Below are 27,796 nucleotides of genomic sequence, written 5' to 3'. Positions count from 1 at the left end.
GATACTCCATAACTTTTTTATAGAAAACAAAATTTGATAGGTTTAAATATATTGTAAGGTTCAGACATTCAGGGTTACCCACAAAGAATGAGACTTCAGAAACTACTGCAGGAACTGCAGAGAAGTAATATTAATTATTCTCTGCAATCGTAAACATGTTTCTTTCTTTGCCTAATAGATTTATTAGCTATTAAAAGATTGTATTCAAGGTAGAAGATTTAATTTAACCTTGGAATTGGGATTTAGAGTTTCATGTCGTCTTGACAGTCTCATCCTTTGTGGGTAACCCTGTATGTGAGAAACATAATAGAAACAACAAAAAATCACTCATTCAGCCGTAAATTTCTTAAATAGCCATCACATTAAGAAGACGACATTTAAAGAAGTTGTTTGAAATTGTAAAAAAAGGAGGTAGTTTAATTTAGATTTTAGCAGGTAAACTAAGTCAATTTTCGTATTGTGGGAGCAGAGACAAAATGTTCAGGGTAGTCTGAAGATTAAGAAAATATTATCAAAATCACAATATTTACTGTCATTACTTAGGCGTTACAGATTTTGTAAAAGAAAAAGTTTCTTTTGCAATTTTCTCTTAACACATTGCACATTTTCACACAAGGGTTCCCTTCAAACCTAAAGTGTATTTTATGGTGCGTCATTTTTAAAATTGATATTGCTCTTAAAAATAAGCCATTTTTTAGGCAAATCAGAATTTAGATTTGGAAAAAAAAGTTTTACAGTTTACATTAAGAGGAATCATCCTTATTACATATTAACACTGAAATATTGGGATCTAAATATATATGTATTGCGTGACGCGGCTGGATTTTTAAAAATCACACTTTAAAGGCCCTAAATATACCATTTAAAAAAGTAGTTTTGCCCGGAAGAGTCAAATGTGGTGGTACGGAAGGGAAAATAGTGGTGGCTCATGGCTGCCGGAAGAGAAAAAAGCTAATATGTGGCACGGAAGGGGAAATAGTGGTGGCTCATGGCCGCCTGCCTTCCCCCGCTCACACAGTACACTTCAAACACAAACGATTTACTGTAGTTCATCCTTTACTTAAAGAGTTGTTTTTTATTACTTTAAAACCCATCCACCGACAACTAGAATATAAAAGAGAAAATGCAAAGGGTCAAAGGCTCACTGCACAGCTGGGAAATTGGGAAAGAGACTGAACTGTTAAATCCGCGTGAGTTAGCAGTCGAGAGAGAGATCAATTATTACAATGAAATGAAATGAAATGAAATGAAATGAAATGAAATGAAATGAAATGAAATGAAATGAAATGAAATGAAATGAAATGAAATGAAATGAAATGAAATGAAATGGCTTCTTTTGTTCTGCCTTTTTTCTTTTTCTTTAGTACAAAATGATGTGCTATGGTGAACAGAAACCTCGTATCTACGCAAGGAGAATTGAATAGAAGGTGGTATCCTATCTAATGTAAACAAACATGAGTTAGTATACGGTGAATCTTCATCTAACGCCAGAGATGTGCCAGATGTCTGTTTATCATTTGTGTTATTGTTTACAATATTTATTTTTGCTGTTACGCAAAAACTAGTTCTTCAGCAGTCCAAAAACGTCAGAGCAAAGTGTACGGAAACCCTATCGCCTCCTTTTTCTATTCAATTCTCCTTGTACGTATATAAAAATTTTCCCTCTTATATGATATATATACATAGAGAATAGAATATATAGAGAGGAATTAAAAGAATCTCTCGGTATGAAATTTTTCAGTCCCTTTCAGCCTGAAAGGGAGTTCAAAGTGTACAAATCATGTAAATGTTTACAAATTATATGCAGAAGAGTACATTAATACAGTATGTTCCCTAGACTATCCATTTCGATTTAGAATTTTTTTAACTGTTAAATAAACTTTATAATGAATTAGGTGAATAAAAACATCATTTGATTCATAGTTATAACGGAAAATCATCGTTTGTAAAGTGAAAGGCATAGAGTTTATGTGAAATGATCATTTGTCAATTATGAAACCAGCCTATTTCATAATTTGGTTTTCTTTTAACAATAATTTTAGATTTTCAATAAAATGATATTCCAGGGCCCAACAGGTTATAAGGCATAAATATGTGAAGTACACCTGCATTATGGAAACAGTACAACAAAATGGCCGTTTTACACTTTTTCCCAGTAAATTCCTCTCTATATATTCTATTCTCTATGTATATATACGTATATGTACGTCAGGTATTGCTGGTTAAACGGCTGGACAAAATTGGCTAAAATTGTGTGAGAGAAACCAAGGGGTAATAAAGGGTTAAAAGAATTCGAAATTCAAAAGAGGATTTTTTAAAATTCGTATTCCACGGGCAACGACTGCACTTCAACTAGTAATGATAAAATTTCAGTGTGGTGAGGATGATTATTATGACACGCCTGAACCAAAAAAAGATCCCTCCAACGAGCAGGAGTCGTCTAGATCACATTCAAATCCGTTTCTTCCTTCTACCACCTTCAGACAGGAATATCAAATATTATTTTAACAATTTTTAGAAGAAGTCAAATTTCAAAATTTATGTCGTGGCAGAAAAATAATGTTTTTTTTTGTCGTAAAAAAATGCCAGCGTTCATTGATATTAAAACGATACATAAAGATTTTTTTCGCAACAAAAAAATTGAACACAAACATTTTAAACACAAATTATTGACACGCAGTCAGAATTGGTCATTTAATGTACAAAAAAAGCACAGATATATTGTGCAGATTATACAAGACCCGTTCTGAAGCTACTTTATATACATAGATTGCTTAAATTTGGTATTTCTATTCCATAATTTAATTGGTTCTAATTTCTGCTGTATTATAAATATAAAAATGTTTTCCTTTTTAAGGTTGTTTCCATCGTTAGCACTAGTATATATAGTTAATGCAATATGAAGGTTGGAATAGAATCCTAACTTGATTAATACTGCAGAGTGCTGTAACACCTGAACATCTTACTATTACAACATATCAATCGTTAGCTTATAGGAAATTGGAAGACGACTGATTTCACAGTAAAATATATATGAGTTAAACATTTATTTAAAGAAATAAACTGCAAAAAGTCTTTAATATATTAATACAGTATGTGAAAGAAGACATTCAAAACTATTCACCAACTGAGATGTTTCGTGGGACACCCTGTACTTATAAAACAACTTATTAAGTAAAATGGGTCTAGCATGTTACCTTGTCACGTGACCATCTGTAAACTCTAAAAAGTCGTTTAGTTTTGTGGTTATTGGAGTAATTAAAATCATAACTTGTGTCTGACAGTCGTCTTCCTTTTCCACAGTTTTTTGGGTACTGCTGTATGACGGATAACACATTTTTGAAAGCTATTTGGCTCTAGTTTTAAAACTGTTAAAAACTACAAACTTGCAGTATCCCATTTTTATCCAGTTTTAGAGAAACAATGTTTGCTAAAAATTAAGTAAAGAATTGTTTTGGGGGAACTCTCTAACTAAAAGAACCCTATTATAATAAGTGGGAATCAATTCAATTAGTTATATATATAAAACGCCCACGTCGTGAATAAATAAAAAATGATAATGAAATAAAAAATACAATAAAAATGATCGATACTATAGAGTAAACTGCTTTCCCCATGGAGGAAGTGTTTGTAAACAGAAACCAGTATTTGTTGTGTTTTCTAGCATATAACATATACACCTTTTTATACAGACACGTAAAATTTCTATTTTTCTTTTTCGTGAAAATAAATTTGGGAATCCTAGTGAAAGGAACTAAAAAATTGTCTGAAACTCTAATTTTCTAATCACATTATTCATTATCCTGATATAAACTTTAATATTGGCTTTTAATATTAACAGAATTCATAGTTTTAAATAATATAATATATATTTCTATTTAAATCAATATTTTGATATTTCTATTTCAATCTTGATTTTAATATTTCTATCCCAATCTATATTTTGATATTTCTATTCCAATATTTATTTTGATATTTCTATTCCAATAATGTTTTGATATTTCTATTCCAATTATATTTTGATATTTCTATTCCAATTATGTTTTGATATTTCTATTCCAATTATATTTTGATATTTCTAATACTATTATATTTTGAAATTTTTATTCTAATTATATGTTTTGATATTTCTATTCCAATTATATTTTGATATTTCTAATACTATTATATTTTGAAATTTTTATTCTAATTATATTTTGATATTTCTATTCCAATTATATTTTGATATTTCTATTCCAATTATATTTTGATATTTCTATTCCAATTATATTTTGATATTTCCATTCCAATCTTAATTTTGATATTTCTATTCCAATTATATCTTGATATTTCTATTCCAATCTTAATTTTGATATTTCTATTCCAATTATATTTTGATATTTCTATTCCAATAATATTTTGATTTTTCTATTCCAATCTATATTTTTATATTTAAATTCCAATTATATGTTGATATTTCTATTCCAATTATATTTTGATAAGTTGTGAATCAGGATTCCAGATCAAGCTTCATGTCACTTTTGTCCAGGAACAAAGGTTAGGATAAAGTTATATTTTCTTCAGAGAATATATTTCATCTCTTTCCCCCCCCTCTCTGAAAAAAATCATTTCCCCCCCCTCCCTTTAAAAACCTACCCCCATGAATGGCAGATTAATAAAAGGGTGTAAACTCGAATTTTCCAACTTTATCATTATCAAGAGCAGCGACAATCACGATGGGGGGNGGGGGGGGGGGGGGGTGGGTCACGTTAGTGTTCAAATATTTGTATTTCATGTCGTTAATAAACCGATAATTAACATTTAACAACCGTTTGTCTCATTATAATGTGTTATTGTGAACCTTTTTAATGTGCAATGAAAGATTTAGCTTTGTAGGGGCTGGGTTGAGTATAGAATATAATAAAGGGGAAACCTAAAAATATCCCAATTGTTCTTTTCTTTTTAGAAAGTTGTAAAGTTCACGTTCATTCAGTGGATACTCTTTTTTATGATAAAATATTAAAACGTAAAACACACGCTCTACCTGGATAGGCTAAACAGGATATAGTGTCCCGGTACGCCATGCTACAGTTTCATGAAAGGTTTTGTGACTGCCATCTAACGGCCACTTGTTGCCTATAATGTCCGGCCATTGCATTCAGGGGTTAAGTTTTACAACTTCTAAAGAAATACTCTTACTTTTAACATAAAACATAAAATTTGTTAATTAAGTCTATTTTTGAAGGTTTTGTATTTCGTATCCAAAGGATGTTTAAATATTCTTTAATTCGGGCGTAGCTATAGCTGTTTATTTGTCGTGTACTCCAGTTGTACACAATGGAACCTGATTTGGTAAATATCGTATATAATAGTTTGTAATTCTATTCTCTTATATATCTGGGCCCAACAGAGCACAATGTGTGAAGTACACTTGTAAACTTGTAGAACGGGGGAAAATTCACTCTATAGGATATTCTTTACTATGTGGTTAACTTAAAATTAAGAAGAGTTTTTAAAATTAATTTTTAATGTTGAGAAAATGAAATTAATTTCGATTTGTATTTTGAAGGTGGTTCTCTAGATGACCCAAGACCTAATTCGCCTGCCTTAATGAGGTAATAATTATAATTATAAGAACATGAGGTAAAGATGGAGTAATTAATGACCTATTTATTGAATAAAATGCGAAATAAAGGAACTGAGTTTTTGCTACAAAATAAAAAAAATTTAATATCTTTTCAACCCGACGTCGAAGCCCTTTTATATTCCAAACTATGCACTCTTTTAAATAAAATTGTCTAAGTTTATGATTTCAAATATTTGCACTATCAAGATGTAGGGATTAGAAAATTTTAGTTTGTGGCAAAATAATTAATGTGGAAAATAAATAATGTAAACGTTAATTAAGAATAGCGGTAGCAATCAAAGTAGAACGAAAAAATTTAACTTTTGTTGCATAAATTAAAGAAATATATTTGTACGTATACGTATGAATATTTCTTAACATATGTACACGTACAAATATAGCTTTAGATGTTTCTTCTTTTGTTTTAATTATAAAAGAAATTATGGAATGAAACAGTATTTATTGTACTTAAACTAAACATGTTTATATTCTACAATTTGTTTTATGTTACAATATTGACATTTTTATGTAAACAAGAACTGCAGGTGGTAATGTAAAAAAGTGCAAAAACAGCTTTTATGAGATTTAAAATAAATTCTAATTTAGTTTAGTAACTTTCATCAATTTTAATTCCGAGTTAAATATTTAAGCTGTATATGACGAAATTATAATATCCGAAACTAACTAACTGTGCTTTTTATTAATGCTATGTCTAAATGTGTTTGTAAGAAAATATGTCATACTCTTAATAATAATATTTTAAATATTGCACTTTTGTTCTTGTAATTAAAATATTCGTTTTGTTGCGGAGTGCAAAATATGGGTGGATATATATATATAAGAAATTTTTCTTTTTGTTTTCTTACTTTTGTATAGCTTTTAAAATATTTTTATTCATAGGGAAGACACACATTCTTTGCCTGATACCACCTTCCATAGTATAGAAGATATTCAGGTTGGCTTTTGGTTTAAAGATTTTTAATCAGTATAAAAGTCTTAAAAAAGACACTTTACAAGTGTATTATTAACGAATAAGATGTACTAAAAACGATTAAAGTGTACTATGCTTGATTAAAGTGTACAAGCGATTGTAAAGGAACACATAAGATTAAAGTGTACTATGCTTGATTAAAGTGTACTATGCTTGATTTAAGTGTACTATGCTTGATTAAAGTTTACTATGCTTGATTAAAGTTTACTATGCTTGATTAAAGTGTATTATGCTTGATTAAAGTTTACTATGCTTGATTAAAGTTTACTATGCTTGATTAAAGTGTACTATGCTTGATTTAAGTGTACTATGCTTGATTAAAGTGTACTATGCTTGATTTAAGTGTACTATGCTTGATTAAAGTGTACTATGCTTGATTAAAGTGCACTATGCTTGATTTAAGTGTACTATGCTTGATTTAAGTGTACTATGCTTGATAAAAGTGTACTATGCTTTATTAAAGTGTGCTATGCCCTTCCCCCTCCTTCTATTTACCCTGTTTGCCCCCCCCCTCCCCACTACAAAACTGTCAGTGTATACCAGTGTATACAATAAACAAAGAAAGTTCACTATTGACGAGTAAATTGTAATTGTAAAGTGTAAATGAATAAACCCTTCCCTTTTTCTGATCGGCATATTTTCCTCCCAGTGAATTCAAATTCTGCAAATAAAACTAGGCTTCTCTGTCAAAATGTTTGAACTTTAAATATTTCATGCAAAATATGAAACATTTCAGAGTCAAAGAATTTTCTGAAAAGATGCAAGAAGAAGCTTCGCACGTCATGCTATATACTTAACTTTTCTTTACTTTACTTTTGAATTCAAGATAAACTGTAAGCTCAGTGCTCTTTTCACATATTAAAATGAGCTTAAACTCTATGAGACTAAGATGCTGAATAATTTTTAAAGTTTAGCAAATTTTCATGCTTTAATTGACACATTTTCCAAACTAATAAAGTCCACTTTTTTTGGACAACATTTTTCAACTTTGACCAACCATAAACCTTCCTTGGGGCGGCAAAATTTGGGCCCAATCAGTCCAGCCGTTTTGACGTTTAATGGATTCATACAAACACTTTATTAATAGATGATAAATATTTCAGGAATATTCAAAATATCATCTTCTCATTCATCTGAGACAAGGCCAAGATCTGCCTGCAAAGGTTTGCTTAAAAGGACGAATGTCTAAAATGTATAAAAAGATTCATTCTTTCCTTGATATTTTGCTTGGAGAAGTTTTTAAAGAATATTTTCCTTTTGTGCAAAACAAGTTTAAGGAAGTTTTTAACTTTTTTTCATTTTGTCATGTTTTATGATGAATTATAATATTTCAAAATTTGGGCTTTATTGCTTTGAATCTCTCATTATAATCTATCTACACACAAATGTTCCGCATATTTTTCATAAATTCAGCAAACTGAGCTGAATTGTCCAATCCATATATCTTTGTAATCTTTTGCAAGCCTTTAAAAGGAGTTAACGGCAATGTATGGTAGTTGAACTGAGAATGCAGTATTGTGGAAACAATTTCAGGATTCATTTGAGACATAAAACACGTTTTAATGACGGTTAATTACTGAGTTAGAGCGCAAAGTCGACGTTCAAAATCATCCATTTGGGTGGTTACGTTTTAAGATTCGATTTTTTTAAACTAAAATAAAAATAACGACAAAAAATGTATAAGGGTTCTATAGTATAAACTATATAGATGTCTAGGAACATATTTCTAAATCGAAATTTTCTCAATAAATCAATGTTAGAATCAACCTTTTCTTTTTCATCATTTTATTGAATTTCTTATTCTTTATGAATTTGTTCGCAGATTTTTTTTTAATTCTTCAAATGTCATCAATAAAATTTGAAGGAAATCTACAGAAAATGTGTTTGTGAACAATGAGACATTACAGAAACCAATGACTGAAGAAGATTACTTATTAGTATTTATTTTTTATTTTCTCAACCTGTTCCTAAACAACGAATTAGTTTACTGTAGAATTTTTACTACATTTTTCGTCGTCGTTATTGAATAATTTTTCAAAAGCCGATTCTCAAAATTATCCCTCTAAAATGAATTTGCGCTCTTGCTGAACAAATATGCACCGTAAAAAACGTCTCATAGGTTTTAAATGATCCTTAAAACATTTCTCCAAATACTACATTCTCAGTTAACTACTGGCTACATTGCCGGTCACTTCATTCAATATTTCAAACTTTGACTATTTGAACTGTAAGAATTCATAGTTTGAAATATCAAAAATGATATTAGGAAACAAATAAATCAGCAAATTATAATTTTCATAAGACAAGTCTGTCGACTGTCCAGTGCTCAGAGGCAGACATAAATAGTGTCGTAAAACGAAACGCCCGAGTTTACTTTTTGGGGATTTAAAAAAAGATTATAAGTAATAGAATATATCTTGATGGGGGAATAAAGGAACCAACCGAGTTATAGCCTCACATTGCAACTCGAAATCTGTTATATCAAATGGTTTAAATTTGAAATATCAAAAGTTTACACCATCAGATGATTAGAATATTAGAGAACCTAGATCTTTTATGAATCCACATTTCTGATACCTTGTCTTAGTTTATGTAAGTTAATATTTTTATATTGTGTGTCTCTTTATATGTCTGTTTAGGACTCTTGTGGTACATCTGATCCCTATATCAAGTTTCTACTAGCATCTAAGGATAGCATTCTTTTCAAAACTATATACTGTTCTATTTATTTGCAGTTTTCAGTTGAGATTTTGCCTTAAACTTTGATTTTCTTATCACTATATCTTTTAATCCCAATGTCGTAGACCTTAGATATTTCAAACTGTATATTCTGTTAGATTAAATAATCTAAAATTGAAATATCAAATGTTTACACCATCAGTTTGCAAATATTTAGGGATTACACAATTTTAGTTCAGTTCCTTTGCAAATGGTTTTTTAAGTTCAGTACTGTAAAGAATGCTATGTATGCACATTGTGCTGTACAGCACTGTAAAGAATGCTATGTACGTTGATATGTACAGCACTGTAAAGAATGATATGTACAATGTACTGTACAACATTGTAAACAATGTTATGTACATCGTACTGTAGTCTTGCAGAACACTTTAAAAAATGCTATGTGCAGATGGTGTACAAGAGTAAAACTATTTATAAAGACCTAAATCCCTTCTGGGATGAAAACTTTTATATAACAATAGAAGATCTGAACCTGCCACTAGAACTAAAGGTATGTAAGTTAAGGGTGATCGATTCGGGACTTTTTTTTTGTAAATCAGCTTACCGATTACCAGTGATTGATTGTAAACATATTGAAATGGCTTAATGCCAAATTTTAGCCTTCTAGGACTGAACAACTTTTTACAACAGGACAAAAAACTAGATTTAAAAATGAAGTTGTTAATGGCCTATCGAACATTTTTTTTTCAAATTTTCAATATCTTTACTATCGATCTTTAGTTGGCGATGATATCCAGAAAAGTCCAAACCGATTAGCCTTTGTAAGTGCTCAAAAGTTCAAATTGTAGTTCATCCGAAGGATTTTTATTAAAAAAGTAGCTTAGCTACTTGTAGTTTGTGGAATGGGTTTTCTGTTAAAGGAAGTTAAAGGGACTGTTCTAGCCTAATTTCAAGTATAAACCGTCCATTCTTAATGGACAATGCCCGATTCACAATGCTACTCATCTGATCAATAACTTGGAAGCTATTCACGTTTTCCTAGGAATATAAATATTTAATTCTAGATCCTATATGTTTCCCTGCATTAGAAATACACAAGGTTTTTGGTAAGAAACCCAAATTGTAATTAATCAGTTTTTAAAATTCTAAACATTGCTATCAAATTTCTACTTGATTAGACAAAGCTTTTAAGGGAACTGTTGAGAATCGGGCATTGCCGCCATTTTTGCATGGAGGGTCACTTGAAATTACGTTTACAGTCCATATTCAGAATTACAGATATATATGAACAATGTCTATGATATTCCAACTCTGTGATTTTAAAAATAGTTTCTCTGTGTATTCAAATTTTGCGGTTTAAAATTTCAGAAACAGATTAACTTAACTCTATAAAAAGATATAAAGTGAAATTATATTCAGCTATTTTCCCTTAGCACAAAGCTGTACTCTTGACAAAGTAATTTAAAGGGACTGTCGGCGTAATTTCAAGTGACCATAAATACAGGGTGATTTTTAAAAGTCGTGTTTTTTTCATTTCTGCTTAATTGGATGAAATATCCGCAAAGTTAAATAAAAAATCTCCCAAATTCTTACTTACTGTCTGACATTTGATAATTCCATAAGCAGTAATAAAAAGATTACAAGTCTGCCTTAAACAAGTCAAACAGTGTAAAAAATGCGTCATTTTTCTCCATTTTATACCCAGAGCTATTTTGTGATTATTGTTTCATCAATCATAATTTAAAAATTATATTGTAAAGTCGTCTTATATAGTTTTTGTATATTAATTCCGAGTCGTTCCGGTTAGCGCTGTATTCTTTCCCGAAAAAACTTTTTTCACAAATCACCTTTTACAATTTATTTCTTGTATTTCTAATCCATTTGTGACACTCTTGAGTTTCGTTTAACAATTTTTTGAATAATTATTTACCTAGGTTTATGATTATGATTGGGGGTTGAGAGATGATTTTATAGGACAAGCATTTATATCTTTGAAGACCTTAATCCTAAACCAACCTCAGGATATTGTTGTTACCCTTCATGAAACAGGTAAATTAACCTCAGGATATTGTTGTTACCCTTCATGAAACAGGTAAATTAACCTCAGGATATTGTTGTTACCCTTCATGAAACAGGTTAATTAACCTCGAGATATTGTTGTTACCCATCATGAAACAGGTTAATTAACATCAGGATATTGTTGTTACCCTTCATGAAACAGGTTAATTAACCTCAGGATATTGTTGTTACCCTTCATGTAACAGGTTAATTAACCTCGAGATATTGTTGTTACCCATCATGAAACAGGTTAATTAACCTCAGGATATTGTTGTTACCCTCCATGAAACATGTAAATCAACCTCAGAATATTGTTGTTTCCCTTCATGAAGTAAACCTACCTCAGGATATCGTTGTTATTCTTCATGAGGTAAACCAACCTCAGGATATCCCTGTTATCCTTCATGAGGTAAACCAACCTCAGGATATCGTTGTTATTCTTCATGAGGTAAACCAACCTCAGGATATCCCTGTCATCCTTCATGAGGTAAATCAACCTCAGGAAATCCTGTTTACCCTTCATGAGGTAAACCAATCTCAGGATATTCTGTTTACTATTCATGAGGTAAACCTTCCTCAGTATACGTTGTTATTCTTAATGAGGTAAACTTACCTCAGGATATCGTTGTTATCCTTCATGAGGTTAACCTACTTCAAGTATTCCTGTTATCCTTCAGGAGGTAAATCAACCTCAGGATATTCTGTTTACTGTTCATGAGGTAAACCTTCCTCTGCATTATAACGTTGTTATTCTTAATGAGGTAAACATACCTCAGGATATCGTTGTTATCCTTTCTGAGGTTAACCTACTTCAGGATACTGTTGTTATCCTTCATGAGGTAAACCTGCCTTAGGATATCCTTTTTATCCTTCATGAAGTAAACTAACCTTACGATATCCTGTTTACCCTTCATAAAAATCAAATTAAATGTTTTTTTTGCAATACAAATCTAAATAAATATTTAAAAAAAAACATTTGAGCCACAATTAAAAAATGAGAATACTTAAAATCTAGTTAATCTTTAATATATAATATCTAAGTTAAGATGACGTTAGGTTATTGCAATAAATTGATGAAACAAACATTAAAGATAATTTGATATGACATCATATGTCAACTTTAGTTATGCTCTTGATGATGATAATTATGTCAATCTGTATTAACCTAAACATTTAAATCATTTAGCTATTTGAGTTTTTATATTTCTATAGAATGGTTGAAAGGACATTTAAAAAAGATGAATGATTTAAAACTTTCCTGTTAGATCAAAAGTTGCATAATCAATTCATGTTTGTGATCTAAAGTTGTGCACATTTTTTAAACCTATTTCCACTTCAAAGTAAATTTTGTTGATAAGTTTTAAAGAAACAACTAAGAGTTTAACGAAATCTAAAGTTTGTTTAAGAGATCAAACTCCAATACATTGAACCAAATTATCTAAAAACTTTGAATATTAAAAATAGAAAATGTAAAACATAATTAATTGGTTTATTTCTGATTGCAAAAATTCAGTTTCACTAGCCAGGCATAAATTTTACGTAATAAATTTCACTTTAATACCGTGCAGTCTGAACCTTCAAAGCTTTAAATTGTAAAATCTAGTATTTCAATCACATCTTATTTTTTATGTTTGGCTTCATTCATAAATCATTATATGAAGGATCTCTAAAACCAATTGCAAAACAGATCGTTTTGTGATAAGGAAAATTTTAAAAGAGATAAAACGGAGAAGAATTGTTGAAATTATTTTTAAATAACAGTTTTTGACAATTTAAAATTCTTTCATTTCAAACATTGCAATTTTAAAATCTAAATCAGACTTTATTCCAGGCAATATTAAGTATTTGGGACAAATCAGCCTTAATGTGAAATTAATTCCATTACTGCCTGACACCCCTCTTCCTCCCCTCCCTCTTCATCCACCATCATCAACCAGTCATCATTCTTCATTCAGTCATTCACCAGCTAGAGGTCTTGAGCTAGCAGCCAGGTAACTTAATTCATCATTCATCATTCATCATTCATCATACATCATTCATCATTCATCATTCATCATTCATCATTCATCATTCATCTTTCATCTTTCATCTTTCATCATTCATCATTCATCATACATCATTCATCATTCATCATTCATCATTCATCATTCATCATTCATCATTCATCATTCATCATTCATCATTCATCATTCATCATTCATCCAACTGTTTTTATGCCACCTCCCCCCCCACCCCTTTGTTCCTCCTTGTTATCAACCCAGTCTGCCCCCCCCCCTTGTTTACTACTTAACAAGGCAGTAAGCTACTACAGGTGTTTTTATATATTTTCACTAAGTGCAGTCCACAGCCATGACACTAGTTACATTGCAAATTAATTATTATATTATATTTACATTCACGTATTTGATTAAAAACCTTTTTCAATCTTATTTAAAGTTATTATGGAACTCATTACTCGCCTCAAATTCGAATTTCAAATCTTTTGATCTTTGCAACATAACCTTTGATATTTTAATCTTAATCTTATAAACTTAAAATCAGGCTAAGATTTAAACATTTAAAGTCGTGAAAAATTTTTATTTTGTTGAAAAAGTTATTTTAAAATGTAACTCAAGTTAGATACTACCTTATTAACAAGGGTGTCTGAAAAACAACAGTCTAAAAACAAACAACTGTTATGTACATACGGTTATTTTAATCCTAGCGGAATGTTTTATATATTCTCTTATCATCCTGACTGTAGAGTCTACCCCTAGTAATTGTTCAGTTGTTCTGTATATACTAGAAGTGAATAGTTGAGACATTTTGTTTAATCTTTAAGAGTATTGAATTACACAGTGAGAAAAAAAATGATGTCTGACGTGAATCAAAATATGATAGGAATAGAACTTTATTCATTTATTCGTAAGCGTAATTTCAAATAGAGTGGTCGGTTGTGTACATCACGATATGTTTACGTATCTAACACTGTACGATTGTATATAGAGTGATCGTATTTCTAAGGGGGATTTTATGGAATTAAACAATTTTTCGATTTTCCTTCTTTATTTAAAGAGTATGAACAATTTTCAAATTTGTAGGTTTTCAATTTATTCCCAAAAATTTATGTTAAAAATATTAAGTTTCAAGGGAATGAATGCAGTAACTTAAAACATTCTCATTTCAAACATTTTTTATTGTTTACAATCCATATTAAGCGTCTATCTAATTATCAATACTAAAATTCAAATATCTACATAAAAATCCCCTCTTAGAAATACGATCACTCTATATACAAGCATTAGATACGTAAACATATCGTGATGTATACGAACAACCTCTCTATTAATTAATTAATAGAGAGGTCGGTTGTGTACATCTGAGCTAAGCTTCTCCTCTTCGTTTTATTACTCTATGGTACCGTTACACACCTCTGCCCTTTTAATAAAAGTAAATTCAACCTATATGGAGCAAAAAGTCTGACCGCGTCAACCTTGTTGCACCGCCTAGTCCAGTTGATTGTCTGCTTTATTAACCCAATGTCCGTGCGGTACAGTACAAACTGGGACGGGGAAAGGTTGACCCGGCTCGGAAATTCAAATGTACTCCGGCTGCCCGTACTGTGGTAAAGCGGGCGTTTTTAACCCACCAACCTCTCTATATATTTTTTTGTTGATTATTTTATTTTATTTTAAATACATTACTCAAATACGGTTCCTTCTTTATGTAGAATTAGATGTCACAAATGGTCCAATTCCTATAAAAATGCTTAAAATGTTCCCATTTCAATTCGGACTTTTTTAGACTTCACCCCCCTTTCCAATTTACACTATCCACAGGGGGGGGGGTGGCACCCCCATTTTCCCTTTCCACAAGGGGAGGGGGGAAGGTGGGGTTACCATCTCTTTCAGAATTTAGAAATTGATGTAAAGAAAAGAAAGATAAATAATTAAAAAGTTTTTAACTTCAAGATTCTTGGGAGATGTATGTATTTCACAGGTGATACATATAAGTTTGGATATATATATATATATATATATATATATATTTATATATATATAGGATTGGGCATATATACATACACATAAATATATAGAATTGGGCATATATAAATATACATAAATATATAGGATTGGGCATATATACATATACATAAATATATAGGATTGGACATCGTTTTAAAAATTTACGAAAAAAAATATCGTTTTTCGTTTCATTTTTGATATTTCAAAACTGAAAAACCTTCGTTTAAAAAAAAGACACGAATGATTAAAACTAACGAACTGTTAATTTTGAACTTTTGAAAACGAAAACTAAGGGGATTTTTTTTCATTTAGTTTTCATAATTGATTAGTTTTGAAATCTTGAACACAACATTTTTATTTGATTTTGCATCATTTGTAAGTTTATTTACAAACCATTAAACAAGTTTAATTGCTGGCAATTTTTGTGCTGCCAGTGCAAATTGTAAAAATTTAAATGTCCAGAGTTCTTTTTTGGCGTGGAAAATCATTAGCCTTGAACGCAATTGATCTTAATCCAATGTGGCCGCTTTTAGGATGAATGCTTGATCTTTAGATTACAGTTATCCCTGCAGGGTATGACCACCAGGGGAAATTGAATAGGCATTAAGTTAATTCGCAGATCTGCATAAATAGGATAGAGATTGGAGATCAATGCTTGATCCTGGGATTCAAAATTCAAAAATTCTGACTTCAAATGATCTCTTACTAAACCAGATTAAACAATTTTTTTCTTCACAAACTCTGATTTTCTAATCCATATATCTTTGCAATCCGATGTTGAAGACCTCGGATATTTTAAACTATGAGTATTGTGAGATCATCTAGTTTGAAATATTAAAGGTTTACACCCTCCGGTTACAAAGATATAGGGAAAACAAAGCAGATTTTGTGATAATAACGATCAGTTTTTTGTTTTGTTTTTGATTGCATTAGTTGAAAATAATAGTAATAATAATAAAAATCAAGGATAGAGTAGCTAAAAAAAATGGAACCAATAGATGAATAATTGTGTCTTTCTATAATTATCTGTTTAGTGCTATTATGATAAAATATAACTAGTTTAATAGCCCTTTAAATATATTGATAGAAAAAATTTAATCGAATTTTTATTTTATTTTAATTTGTTGTAGGAGACTGAAGCCTGGGACCTGGTCTGCAATTGTCAATATTCTTCTAGGTGTCACAACAAATATTTTATTTTCTCAACATTATTTTCAAGATTTATTTTTATAAAATCAAAAATAAATCAAAACTCTAGTTCAGGATTTACTTCTTTGTAATATTTTTTTCTTAAGTTCATCCAAGGTCAGATTTTATTATTAGTGAGAAGTAATTAAACCAATTTTTATTTTTGAAAATTTTGAAAATGCGCGAAATTTCTTGTTTTGTTTTTGTTTTATACTGTACAAAGAGAAGATGGGCGCGAAGTGCCCTAAAAGCCTATTATGAATAAAAATATTCCAATTTTTTTTTAGTTATCCTTATCATTGGATATACTTTAATCCAATATCCTAAATATACAAAAATATACAAAAAAATAAAAAATAAAATATTTTTGTTAAGTTGAGGGTAAAGATCTTTTGGCCATGGATATAGAGGGTACAAGTGACCCCTACTGTAAATTCAGGTACCTAAAGGGAGACCATTGGAGCAGGAACAAAAATCACTTTTATTTAAATTTTCAATTAAAAAATAAGCTGACTGCTATAGTAGATTTTATGGAGCTATGCTTTACATCCAGCGCGCTATACTAACTATTTATGCAAGATGATCATTTCCTAGCTGTGAGACTGTTTAAGCTACAGTGATAACCAGAAAACCAGCAATTGTACAGTGTAACTAGACCCTTTTCACTTAAATTGCTTCGCTATGTTACTAGTAAAAATATTTGCTTTGTAACAACATCAAAACGCTTAAGTATTGCTATAATGTCGTCTTTCAATTCCATTTTTTTTCTGGTTATCACTGTAATTCAAGTATACTTTAAAATTTCCAATGAACTTGTTTGCACAGAAATTGTGCAGCGTACACAGACCTATTTTACAGTTTTTATGAGTCTCAATTGAGTCACTGTAATACATTTAAAGAAATCAAGAGAAACGGGATAAACTGATAACACAGCTAGTTACTTCAATGGAATAGAATTATGTTGTGATGAGTAATATTTGATTGGAAGAAATATTTTGAAAATATTATTTTTCAGACTTGGAAGTGATCGGTTCAAGACAAAAACTATTTATGCAAGTTTAAATCCAAAGTGAGTGAGAAATAAATTACTATTTCATTAAAAAATATTGTTCCAGGGAACCCACATTTATAGATTTTTATGCTCTATTCACAAATGTGCCATGTTTAACTTTCATTTAAATATCAGGGGGGGGGGGGAGGCCCGCCAATCCTCCTTTTCCTAAAAAGATATAGATGTTGTCAATTCTCTTTTTGTCTTCGTCATTTTTGTTGCCTACTTCCATAAATCATATTAAATAGAAATTTTAATTTAAATTACCAATTTTTAGATATTAAAACACAAATATCTTCAAAACGTTTGCCCAGACAGAGATTTTAAGGGACCTTCTATAGTTCCCTTTTAGACTCGTCCAAAACAAATATTAACTTTTAAAAATGTTTTAGGTGGAATGAGGAGTTTGATCTCTACCTCTACGATGAATCAGGAATTTACATCTTTTCAAAAATCTAAATTTAAAAAAAGTTAAAAACACTAAATTAACACTATTACGAACCCTTCGGTTTTTTCTTTTTCACTTAAAAACGGCTTACACTAGAATAGAACGCTCAAACTTCTTTAAAGGAATTGAGTTTTTGCCACAACCTCAAATTTTCTAACTTCTATATCTCTGCAACCAGTGGGTTTAACCCTTTCATATTTCAAACTTAGATTATTTGATCTGACAAAATTAATAGTTTGAAATATCTAAGGTCTACGACATTGGGTTGCCAAGATATAGGGATAAGAATATTTGAGTTTGTTGCAAAAACTCAGTTCCTTTAGCCAACTTTTTTATTGATGGAGCTATAGATCTGAAATTAAATTGTTTAAAAGCCCATGAAAAATGGTTGTAAAACTGTCAAAAGTAAAAAAAAAGCATTGCATAAGCACAATTGTTTAGGTGTTGAAAGAGTAACAAACCCAATCGTGATCAAGTTTTTCTTCAGAATTTGACTATTTTAGTGAATTTTTAATTCAATAAAAAACTAAGTAAAGTAAACCTTTGTTATATAATTTCATATTTCCTTTGAAAATAGAATTCTCGAAATATCCGGCCTTAATTCTTGGATTCCATATTTAGCTTTTCCATCCTATATATCTTTCTCAGAAAATAAAAGGAAAATCTTGTTTGGAAGCTCTACAGGCTTTCAAGCCAAATAGTGTAAACAAGTAATCCATAAATTCAAAACTGGATCTTGATTAAAAAAAGCCGGTCGTTATATAAATACGACCTACGTTCGTTAATAAAGAGTATTACGTTATTTCATTCGTTAAAAATATTTTCGTTACATTTTGAATAAACAATTTATCAATTTAGCGTTTTTTGTAACCCGTTTGCTAATTAACGGCAATTGCAACGTTCGTTAATTTTTGTTAACAGAATATAATGTTCGTTTTATTATTACTAAAACGATAGTTGGCTATTAAATGTGCTCAATCCATAACTACATATATATATATATATATATATATATATATATACATATATATACACATATATATGTGGAATATCTGGAATCTCCGATTAAATAATATTGCATGGGTTTCCTCATTAAATGCTGAACCAATTAAACTCCAAGATGAAAGATGTGGAAATGCATTTAGAATTGGAGATTACTGTTTGGGACAAGGATCAAAGATCAAAGGATGATTTTATGGGCAGGTAGATCATTAAAAGATACATGAGAATTGAGCAGGGGGATATATATGGAAACAGGTAGGGTTGCTAAGGATATATAGGGATAGAGGTAGGGTTGCTAAGGATATATAGGGATGCAGGTAGGGTTGCTAAGGATATATAAGGATGCAGGTAGGGTTGCTAAGGATATATAGGGATGCAGGTAGGGTTGCTAAGGATATATATGGATACAGGTAGGGTAGCTAAGGATATAAATGGATACAGGTAGGGTGGCTAAGGATATATAGGGATAGAGGTAGGGTTGCTAAGGATATATAGGGATGCAGGTAGGGTTGCTAAGGATATATAGGGATACAGGTAGGGTTGTTAAGGATATTTAGGGATACAGGTAGGGTTGCTAAGGATATATAGGGATGCAGGTAGGGTTGCTAAGGATATATAGGGATACAGGTAGGGTTGCTAAGGATATATAGTGATGCAGGTATGGTTGCTAAGGATATATATGGATACAGGTAGGGTTGCTTAGGATATACATGGATACAGGTAGGGTTGCTAAGGATATATAGGGATACAGGTAGGGTTGCTAAGGATATATAGGGATACAGGTAGGGTTGCTAAGGATATATAGGGATACAGGTAGGGTTGCTAAGGATATATAGGGATGCAGGTAGTATGTCTTTCAAATGAAAAATAATGAACACATGGCAACATGAAAAGTAAGAGTTTGTATAAAGAAATGTGGCGCAAAGTGGTCTAAAAGCCTAGTACATTTATTTTATATATATACAGATAGACTCATAAAAGTTTTCAGGGGTTGTCTGCGTTTATACATATGGTAGTTCAGGGGGTGTAAAGATCTGAGTTTATATAATATATAGATATATTCTGGGGTATATATATCTGAGTATATATATGTTTAGGGGGTGTATAGATCTGAGTATATATATGTTTAAGGGGTGTATAGATCTGAGTATATATATATATATTCAGGGGGTGTATAGATCTGAGTACCCTGAGTAGAGAGGATTCCCACCATCTCTGGATTCAGCTAGAGGAGGGTTCAGGACAGATATTCATTATTCTCACCATCTCCGGTACAACAGGGATATGTATATTCTACCCAGTTCAACCTTTTATCTGAGCCCTGATAGTAATTTAACTATCAACGCTACTTCTTTCATCTACTTCTTCTTGTCCTTGCCCAAAAGTATACCCTGAAAAAGTTTGTGAAGGCATTGAGTCTTTCCTACAAACTCAAATATTCCAATTCTTAAATCTATGAAACCTGACGATGCAAACCTTTAAAATTTCTAACTTGTGTTATTTGATCTAACAGAATTCAAAGTTTGTGGCAAAAATGTAACTCCTTTTCTAATTGCCTCTCAGAAAATGTATAAATGTTCTCTTTCAAAGGAATTTAAACTTTGCCACAAACTCAAATATGCCAATCTTAATATTTTTGTAACCTGATGGTGAAAACTTAGATTATTTGATCTAACAGAATTCATAGTTTGAAATATCTAAGGTCTACGACATTGGATTGCAAAGATATATATGGAAAATCAGGATTTACAGCAAAGCTTCAATTCCTTAAACGTAATTTATTTGATCTTCAAGTAAAACAAAAATATTTTCATTCATTTCAAAATAAAGATCATAAAGGTTGATTTAGTATGTAACTATAGCTTTATTAATGGTAGGTCACATTCCACTTTACGCTAACAGTTCCTTTAAGTTGAAGGAATATATAATACAGGAAGAGATAACCCAACATTTCTTAGTAATTGGGATAATACAAACAGTATCAATCTTTACAGGTAAACAACAACAACAACAATGATGTTTACAACAACAATAGCAACAACAACAGCATCCACAAAAACAAAAAAACAACAACAGAACTAATAATAACGACTTCAAAATTAAAACAACAACCAAAAATATTAACAACAGCTAACACAATAACAATAACAAAAATAACAATAATTTCAACAGCAACATTAATAGCACCAATAAAATTAACAGTAACAACAACAATAACAACCACAAAAAACAGCAATAAGGAGAACTAAACCAAAAACAAAAACATTAACAACAATATCAACAACATTAACAACAAGAAAAACAGCAATGAAAATTGTATCGAGTGTGTTCTAATTTGATTATGGTTCATCTTTTCTTTATTTTTTAGTTTTAAAAAATTTGAGTTCTTAGTCGAAATATTTAGAAAATTGTTTTAGAATTTTAGGAAAGTCAACAATAATAAGTTATTATTAATAACTTGGATTTTGTTATTTTTATCTAAATTTTTAATAACAAAAAAAATTATATTGTTTTAGAGAAAAGTATGCTTTGAAGCAATCTTTAACAAACATTGATGATGTTGGGGTTCTTATTGTAAAGGTAAAAAAATATAATAATAACAATAATATTTGAAAATATAAATTTAAATGAAAATAAATCACAATTTGTTTATATTTTCTACCATAAGAACAGAAAAAAATACAAAAAAATGTATGTATCTATATCTGTTAAAAACAATTTTTAAGATTGATGTACTGCACCCCCTACTTAAAATAATACAAAAAATGCAAAAAAAAATACAAAATGAATACAAAAAGTGCAAAAAAGACAAAAATTAAAATAAAAATATAAAAAAATCCAATACCAGGTATTTGGAGCGCGAGGGTTGCATGCAGCTGATCTGGGTGGTAGCTCTGATCCCTACTGTGTTTTAGAACTGGATAATACCAGGTTTAACTAGTTTTAAGGGGAATGTAGCGTATGTTGGCGTAATTTCAATGCAAAGCTTGCAACGCCCGTTCACAATAGTACCCTTTTCAGCGTTCTCTTATCAATTATGAATTAGATAATATTGATTTTTTATAATTTAAAAAACTAGTTTCTCTACAAAAATGATTTACGCATGTCTAAAGCAGGAAACACAAACAAAATTTATCAAAATTAAACACTTTTAAACCTATAAAAACGATGATATCTCCCTTAATATTGTTCAGATAAAGGTTTGAAGGATACCAATTCAATTCCGACTCTCACTTTAATATTTATGGGGCTAAGAAGATTTTTTTTAATTGCATAAAAAGTATAAAAATATTAGCAATTGGTATATGACACAAGTGTTTTATGTTAACTATTCAATTAATTAATTCTAGATTTTGTGTCGCATTTAACCTATTTTACAGTTGAAAATAAAATAAAAGTTTTTTTTTTAATTTTCTAGATTACCTGGTCTTAAGTTTTAATGTGATAGAATTAAAAGATATGTAAAACACAGCTAAATTCTCCCTTTTATAAGCCTTGGTATTCGTTATTTCCTTTGCAGGGTGTTGACCCATACAGAATATAAAACTTTGGAACCCTCCTGGCAGAAAGTATTTGTTCTATCTGTCCAGGTAAACTATATAAAATTTTTATAAATTACAATTACAAAATTGAGTTCTCGTTTGCAGCAGAAATTATGATAATAAGTGTGGCAGGGTGTATATAATCCCAAACAAATCATTACCCTCCCCCCCCCCGCTTGATAATACTTTTTTTTGCAGAAGTTATATATGCTTGCGCGACACGGCAAACATTTGTTATGATTATATTCGCGGAATCAGGGAAAATAAATGGTTTTTAGGAGAAAAGAAATGAATTTTGAGGTAAAAAGTATCAAAAAAATTGGAAAAAAAACTTTCCTTTTGATGTCTAATTTTTCCTATTTTCCCACTAAATCATTACCAATCATAATTCTGAAAAATATGGACCCCTAACGTGTGGCCACGTACTTCAAATTTGGAAGAAAAAAATGTTAACATTTGTTTTTATAGGATGTTCATTCTGTATTAAATATAACAGTGTTTGACGAGGATAAAAATCATAAATCAGAATTCTTGGGACGACTGGTGGTTCCTCTAATCAAGGTAAATTCAGAATAGAAAAAAATACTAAGCAATTGAGTCTTTGCTCGTATTTCTATAATATCTTTGCAACCCAATATCATATACTTAGATATTTCAAACAAAGTTTGATATACACCACCAGTTGCATGATATAGGTTTTAAAGATTTGAGTTTGTGGCAAAGACTCAACTCCTTGCTCATAAATTCTGTATTGGAATCTGAATGTCTATTCAATGAAACAACCACGGCGTTAGAAACGTTAAATTTGTATGGTAAAGAAAAACTTGCAAAAAAATATGAACTGCGTATAGTTCATATATTTGTAGCGTAAGGGTTTAAACCTGCATTATTTCAAACTTTTACTATTTAATCTTCCAGGGTTTGTAAAAAAGGAGTGTACCGTAAATTATATAAAAGGGGGAAAAATGTTTAATTTGTAAATGAAATGGAATTTTAAGGGTCTTTTTAAATGTATTCAATACGATATTCCATCTAAAAATTAAAGACAAAATTTTTAATTTTAGATTAAGAATCAGAACAAGAGATGGTTTGCTCTGAAGGTATTTTTATTTTTTTATGAACATTGTAGAAAATCAGAAAAAAAATAACAATAAAGTCAGAATTAGATTTTTTTTTAAAATATTTCTTTTCATAAAACTGATATGATATAATAACAGAAGTAAAACCTCACATTTTGGGAAGCAAGGGATTATCAAAGAACCACCCGTAAACTTTAAATCGTTAATTTTAAATGAAAGGCAAAAAAGAATCTTAAAATTCCGCAATAAAAAAGTTCCAGTATAGTTGGAAAGCAATGAAATCCAACAATAGAGTAAAGGGATACTTAAAATATGATTAACAAACAAAAATTAGATAATCACTCTAAAAAATATCTTTCTATTATAGGATAAAAAACTGCGTTGCAGAGCTAAGGGACAGTGTCCACAAATACAGATGGAATTCATTTTACATTGGAATATTATCAGGAACAAAATACTTTAAAAGCAACCTTTAGTTGGATGCTTTGCAGTTTAAAGGGACTGTAAGCAAAATTAAAGTGACCCTCAATGCAAAGATGGCTATGTCCGATTTACAACAGTGCCCTGAGACCGAATTTAAAGAATTTGAGCCGCGGTTAAAATTTAAGCCGCGGCTCAAATTTTGGTGGTTCCACTTAAATTTGTATTGAATTTTTCAAGATTTTAGTCGGCGCTCAATTGAAACCGGTTTTGGGGGGATTTGAGACGCGGCTTAAATTCATTAAATTCGGACACGGGAATCCTTAATCTGATCGAAAATACGAAAAATACCATAGTTTCTATACTGGAAAAGTGTTATTTCTGTGAGTTTCTTCATTGTTTCTCGTTAAGGAATACGCAAAGAAACCGCAAATGAAAGTAAACAGTAATATTTAAAGAAACAAGACATTAATATCTAAATCCTACTTGATCAGACAAAACTTTCAAGGGTACCGTTGTAAATCGGGCCTTGTCATATTTTGACGAAGGGTCACGTGAAATTACGCTTACAGTAATTGTTCATAAGTTTTAGCTGAGGTTTCCAATAAAGAAATTTGTTTTCCTTGATAATTAATATGAATTTAATTGGGCAATTTTTATTTTAAAAAGCCGGAAATAAGTTTTAGAAGAATTCAGAAAATTTAAAAACCAATGAAATCTTATTTAAAGCTTAAATAATAATTTTTAACGTAATTTTGTGAAACAGGGCCACATATACAACGTTAAATCCTAAGAAAACTTTATATAAGGTAACCCCAAAGTAAACAATTATTTTCATCTATAATGTGTACTTTATTCCTTTTAAAAAATTGTGAGCAAAAATTTTGAATTCTTGTGGAAAATTAATTTGATACCAGTTTAATTCAAACCCTCTAACTGCAATTCCAATGCCTAAGGTTTACAATCAAATTCAATTTAACTTTCACCAAATCTTGCTTCGAACCTTTCATCTATGAAGATAAATAAATGTGTTACACTTTAAAGTCAAATAAAAAAATCCCCCCAATTTTTTTTTTTGCATACAATGAGTCTGTGTGCCAGAGGTCAAATTTGTTAAATACGAGAATTAGATTGTCAAATTTAAAGATTTCGAAATTTTTATTTTTTGCCTAAAATACTTGATACCTGAGTCTGTGTGCCAGAGGTAAATTTGTTAAAGAGCAAGAATTTGACAAACTGTAATTTGGCTACCTTACCCTACATTTTCCTGTTAAGGTTTTGAAAATTAACAATATTCAAGCATTTTGCCTAGATTGATAAATATGATTTTTATCTAGGAAACAGTGGAGAAGTTTAAACGTCAAGTTTTTATCAACAATGTGATGAGAATTAAAGCAGTTATTCTAGGCATATTTCAGAGCAATCAAAATTATTTATTTCTTTTTGATTCATGGAACTACTTTTGTATCAATAATATTAGTATTAAAATCATTTTTTTATTCGCCTCTTTTTCTCAGTGTATTATAAATTATTAAACTAAAAAGATGTTGACGATTATAAAACAAATAGCTAAACTTTTTAGACAAATTTTTATTTCAATTGTTCATAAAGGTTTTTTATAGTCATGCAAGTTTTATAAAAATGTTTAACCTGTTTAATGGAAACAAGCCAGCTGATTTTAGATTTCTGATTTTACCATTAAAAGTTGTATTTTATTGTTCTGAAAACTGTGTAGAAATCGTCGATTTTGGAGTTTTTATTCAATCCTGTCTGGAATGGGAGTCAACATCTAGATCTATCATAGGCAAATAATATTATTCAATAATTACTTTTATTCAAGAAAATTTGTTCAAAATAAGGAACGATGATTTTATAAACTTCTTACATTTTCTGCAAAAATTACATATAAAACTGTTTTTCAATTTGGAAATATTATTTGGAATTTGACCCTTATGACTCCATTTCAAAGTTAGTTTCTTTTAAAGTTAGTTCCTTTCAAAGTTAGTTCCTTTTAAAGTTATTTCATTTAAAAGTTATTTCCGTTCAACGTTAGTTCCTTTTAAAGTTAGTTCCGTTCCAAATTATTTCCTTTCAAAGTTGGTTCCTTTTAAATTAGTTTCTTTTAAAGTTATTTTATTAAAAAGTTATTTCCATTCAAAGTTAGTTCCTTTCGAAGTTATTTCGTTTCAAAGTCAGTTCCGTTCAACGTTAGTTCCTTTTAAAGTTAGTTTCATTCAAAGTTAGTTTTTTTCTAAAGTTAATTCCGTTGAAAGATAATTCCTTCAAAATTTAGTCCGTTTCAAAGTTAGTTCATTTCACAGTTATTCTGTTTCAAAGATAGTTTTTAAAAAATTACTTGCCCCTTCCTAAACATAGTTCCTTTAAAAATTATTCAATTTCAAAGTTAGTTAATTTTAAAGTGAATTCTGTTAAAACTAGTTCCTCTCAAATATAGTCTCTTTCAAAGTAAGTTGCTTTAAAAGTTAGTTTCTTCTAAAGTTAATCCCTTTCAAAGTTATTTTTCAAATAGTCCATTTTAAAGTTATTCCTTTGTGGAGTTTAGAATTGCAAAGTGTCACATTAATTGTGTTTTTTTTTATTGTAAAAATGAATGTATTATTTTCTGCTAGCTTTCATTACATTTATGACGATAAGCTACTATTTTGAGCCCTACATGGTTCCTGTAGGCCTTCTACTCATCTTCCTCAAGCAGTACATCTTCAAAGTGTATTTAGGCATTCATCAGATTAAAAAAATTAAATATGTTTTACTTTATTTCAAGTTATGATTTTTTCAGATTTCATCGTTGGCTTGAATATGTAACATGTATGTAATATCAAACTTTATTCTTTAAGAGAATAACTTGATTGTTTAACAGATTGTATCGTTGGTTTGAATATGTAATCAAATATTATTCTTCAAGAGAACAACTTGATTGTCTAACAGATTGCATCGTTGGTTTGAATATGTAATCAAATATTATTCTTCAAGAGAACAACTTGACTGTCTAACATGAATTCTTTCTCTCTGGGATGCTGTTTTTATCCTTAAATAATTGGTTAGGACATGTGGGATAAGAATTTATTTATCTACTGTATGAACTATATTAGATCAATAAGTCTAAGTTTAAATTATCAAAGGTTTACATCACCAGGTTGCAAAAAAATGAGTGTGTGAAAAAACTCATTTCCTTTCGGCCATGTTGCTTTCTAAAGCTGTCGTGGGGGGGGGGGGGAATGATTGACGATTTTCTTCTTTATCTTTATCTTTTATTATCAAAGTTTATTTTTGCACAATTACGGTCCTCACAGAATTATTTTATTATTCTTAACAAAACATTTTCAATCTTGAATGCATTTAGATCCAAAACATTTAGAAAGAGAGGAACAATATCTTTCCGAGGTAAGTAAATATATTTTGTCCAATAGAAAATATTTTCATTTTGGGAAAATGTGACAACTCATTTCCTGTACAGAGAGAAATATTTGTCTTATTTGAAATGTTTAAGAGCAAGCTTAGTTTTCATATTAATTCAACTGATGATGATGATGATGATGATGATGATGATGATGATGATGATGATGATGATGATGATGATGATGATGATGATGATGATGATGATGATGAACTAGGATGATGATGAGATGGATGAGAAAGATGAAGACAAAGAGGAGAAAAAATCTCTAAAAGAGAAGCTTCAAGCAATTCAGGTGAAAAAATTTTAAAAAT

The 27,796-nt window shown here is 30.0% G+C and overlaps 1 protein-coding gene across 3 annotated transcripts in view; it reads left to right on the top strand.

Moving 5' to 3' along the window:
• The window catches only part of LOC111703247 (multiple C2 and transmembrane domain-containing protein), a 36,455-nt gene that overhangs the window by 6,114 nt on the left and 2,545 nt on the right, over positions 1-27,796 (top strand). For 2 of the 3 annotated variants that reach the window (XM_023475137.1, XM_023475135.1), the window contains exons 3-30: positions 2,374-2,487; positions 4,494-4,536; positions 5,549-5,594; positions 6,506-6,560; positions 7,700-7,759; positions 9,236-9,286; positions 9,724-9,825; positions 11,210-11,324; positions 13,165-13,324; positions 16,468-16,514; positions 16,901-16,964; positions 17,541-17,594; positions 17,969-18,009; positions 19,170-19,227; positions 20,194-20,306; positions 20,960-21,020; positions 21,543-21,606; positions 21,875-21,957; positions 22,547-22,616; positions 23,037-23,129; positions 23,633-23,668; positions 24,015-24,094; positions 24,834-24,876; positions 25,405-25,474; positions 25,803-25,871; positions 26,698-26,802; positions 27,429-27,469; positions 27,700-27,777. In XM_023475137.1, the coding sequence (XP_023330905.1) occupies positions 4,512-4,536; positions 5,549-5,594; positions 6,506-6,560; positions 7,700-7,759; positions 9,236-9,286; positions 9,724-9,825; positions 11,210-11,324; positions 13,165-13,324; positions 16,468-16,514; positions 16,901-16,964; positions 17,541-17,594; positions 17,969-18,009; positions 19,170-19,227; positions 20,194-20,306; positions 20,960-21,020; positions 21,543-21,606; positions 21,875-21,957; positions 22,547-22,616; positions 23,037-23,129; positions 23,633-23,668; positions 24,015-24,094; positions 24,834-24,876; positions 25,405-25,474; positions 25,803-25,871; positions 26,698-26,802; positions 27,429-27,469; positions 27,700-27,777 (1,884 nt within the window). In that variant the 5' untranslated portion in view covers positions 2,374-2,487; positions 4,494-4,511. Of the gene's footprint in view, positions 1-1,352; positions 1,428-2,373; positions 2,488-4,493; positions 4,537-5,548; positions 5,595-6,505; positions 6,561-7,699; positions 7,760-9,235; positions 9,287-9,723; positions 9,826-11,209; positions 11,325-13,164; positions 13,325-16,467; positions 16,515-16,900; positions 16,965-17,540; positions 17,595-17,968; positions 18,010-19,169; positions 19,228-20,193; positions 20,307-20,959; positions 21,021-21,542; positions 21,607-21,874; positions 21,958-22,546; positions 22,617-23,036; positions 23,130-23,632; positions 23,669-24,014; positions 24,095-24,833; positions 24,877-25,404; positions 25,475-25,802; positions 25,872-26,697; positions 26,803-27,428; positions 27,470-27,699; positions 27,778-27,796 lie in introns of those variants that run through there. The other variant, XM_023475136.1, reaches the window with a different exon arrangement.

Source organism: Eurytemora carolleeae, unplaced genomic scaffold (assembly GCF_000591075.1).
Source record: "Eurytemora carolleeae unplaced genomic scaffold, Eaff_2.0 scaffold150, whole genome shotgun sequence".
Classification (NCBI taxonomy): domain Eukaryota; kingdom Metazoa; phylum Arthropoda; class Copepoda; order Calanoida; family Temoridae; genus Eurytemora; species Eurytemora carolleeae.
The sequence above is the reverse complement of the archived record's forward strand: the minus strand, read 5'-3'. Positions and strand labels throughout refer to the sequence as shown.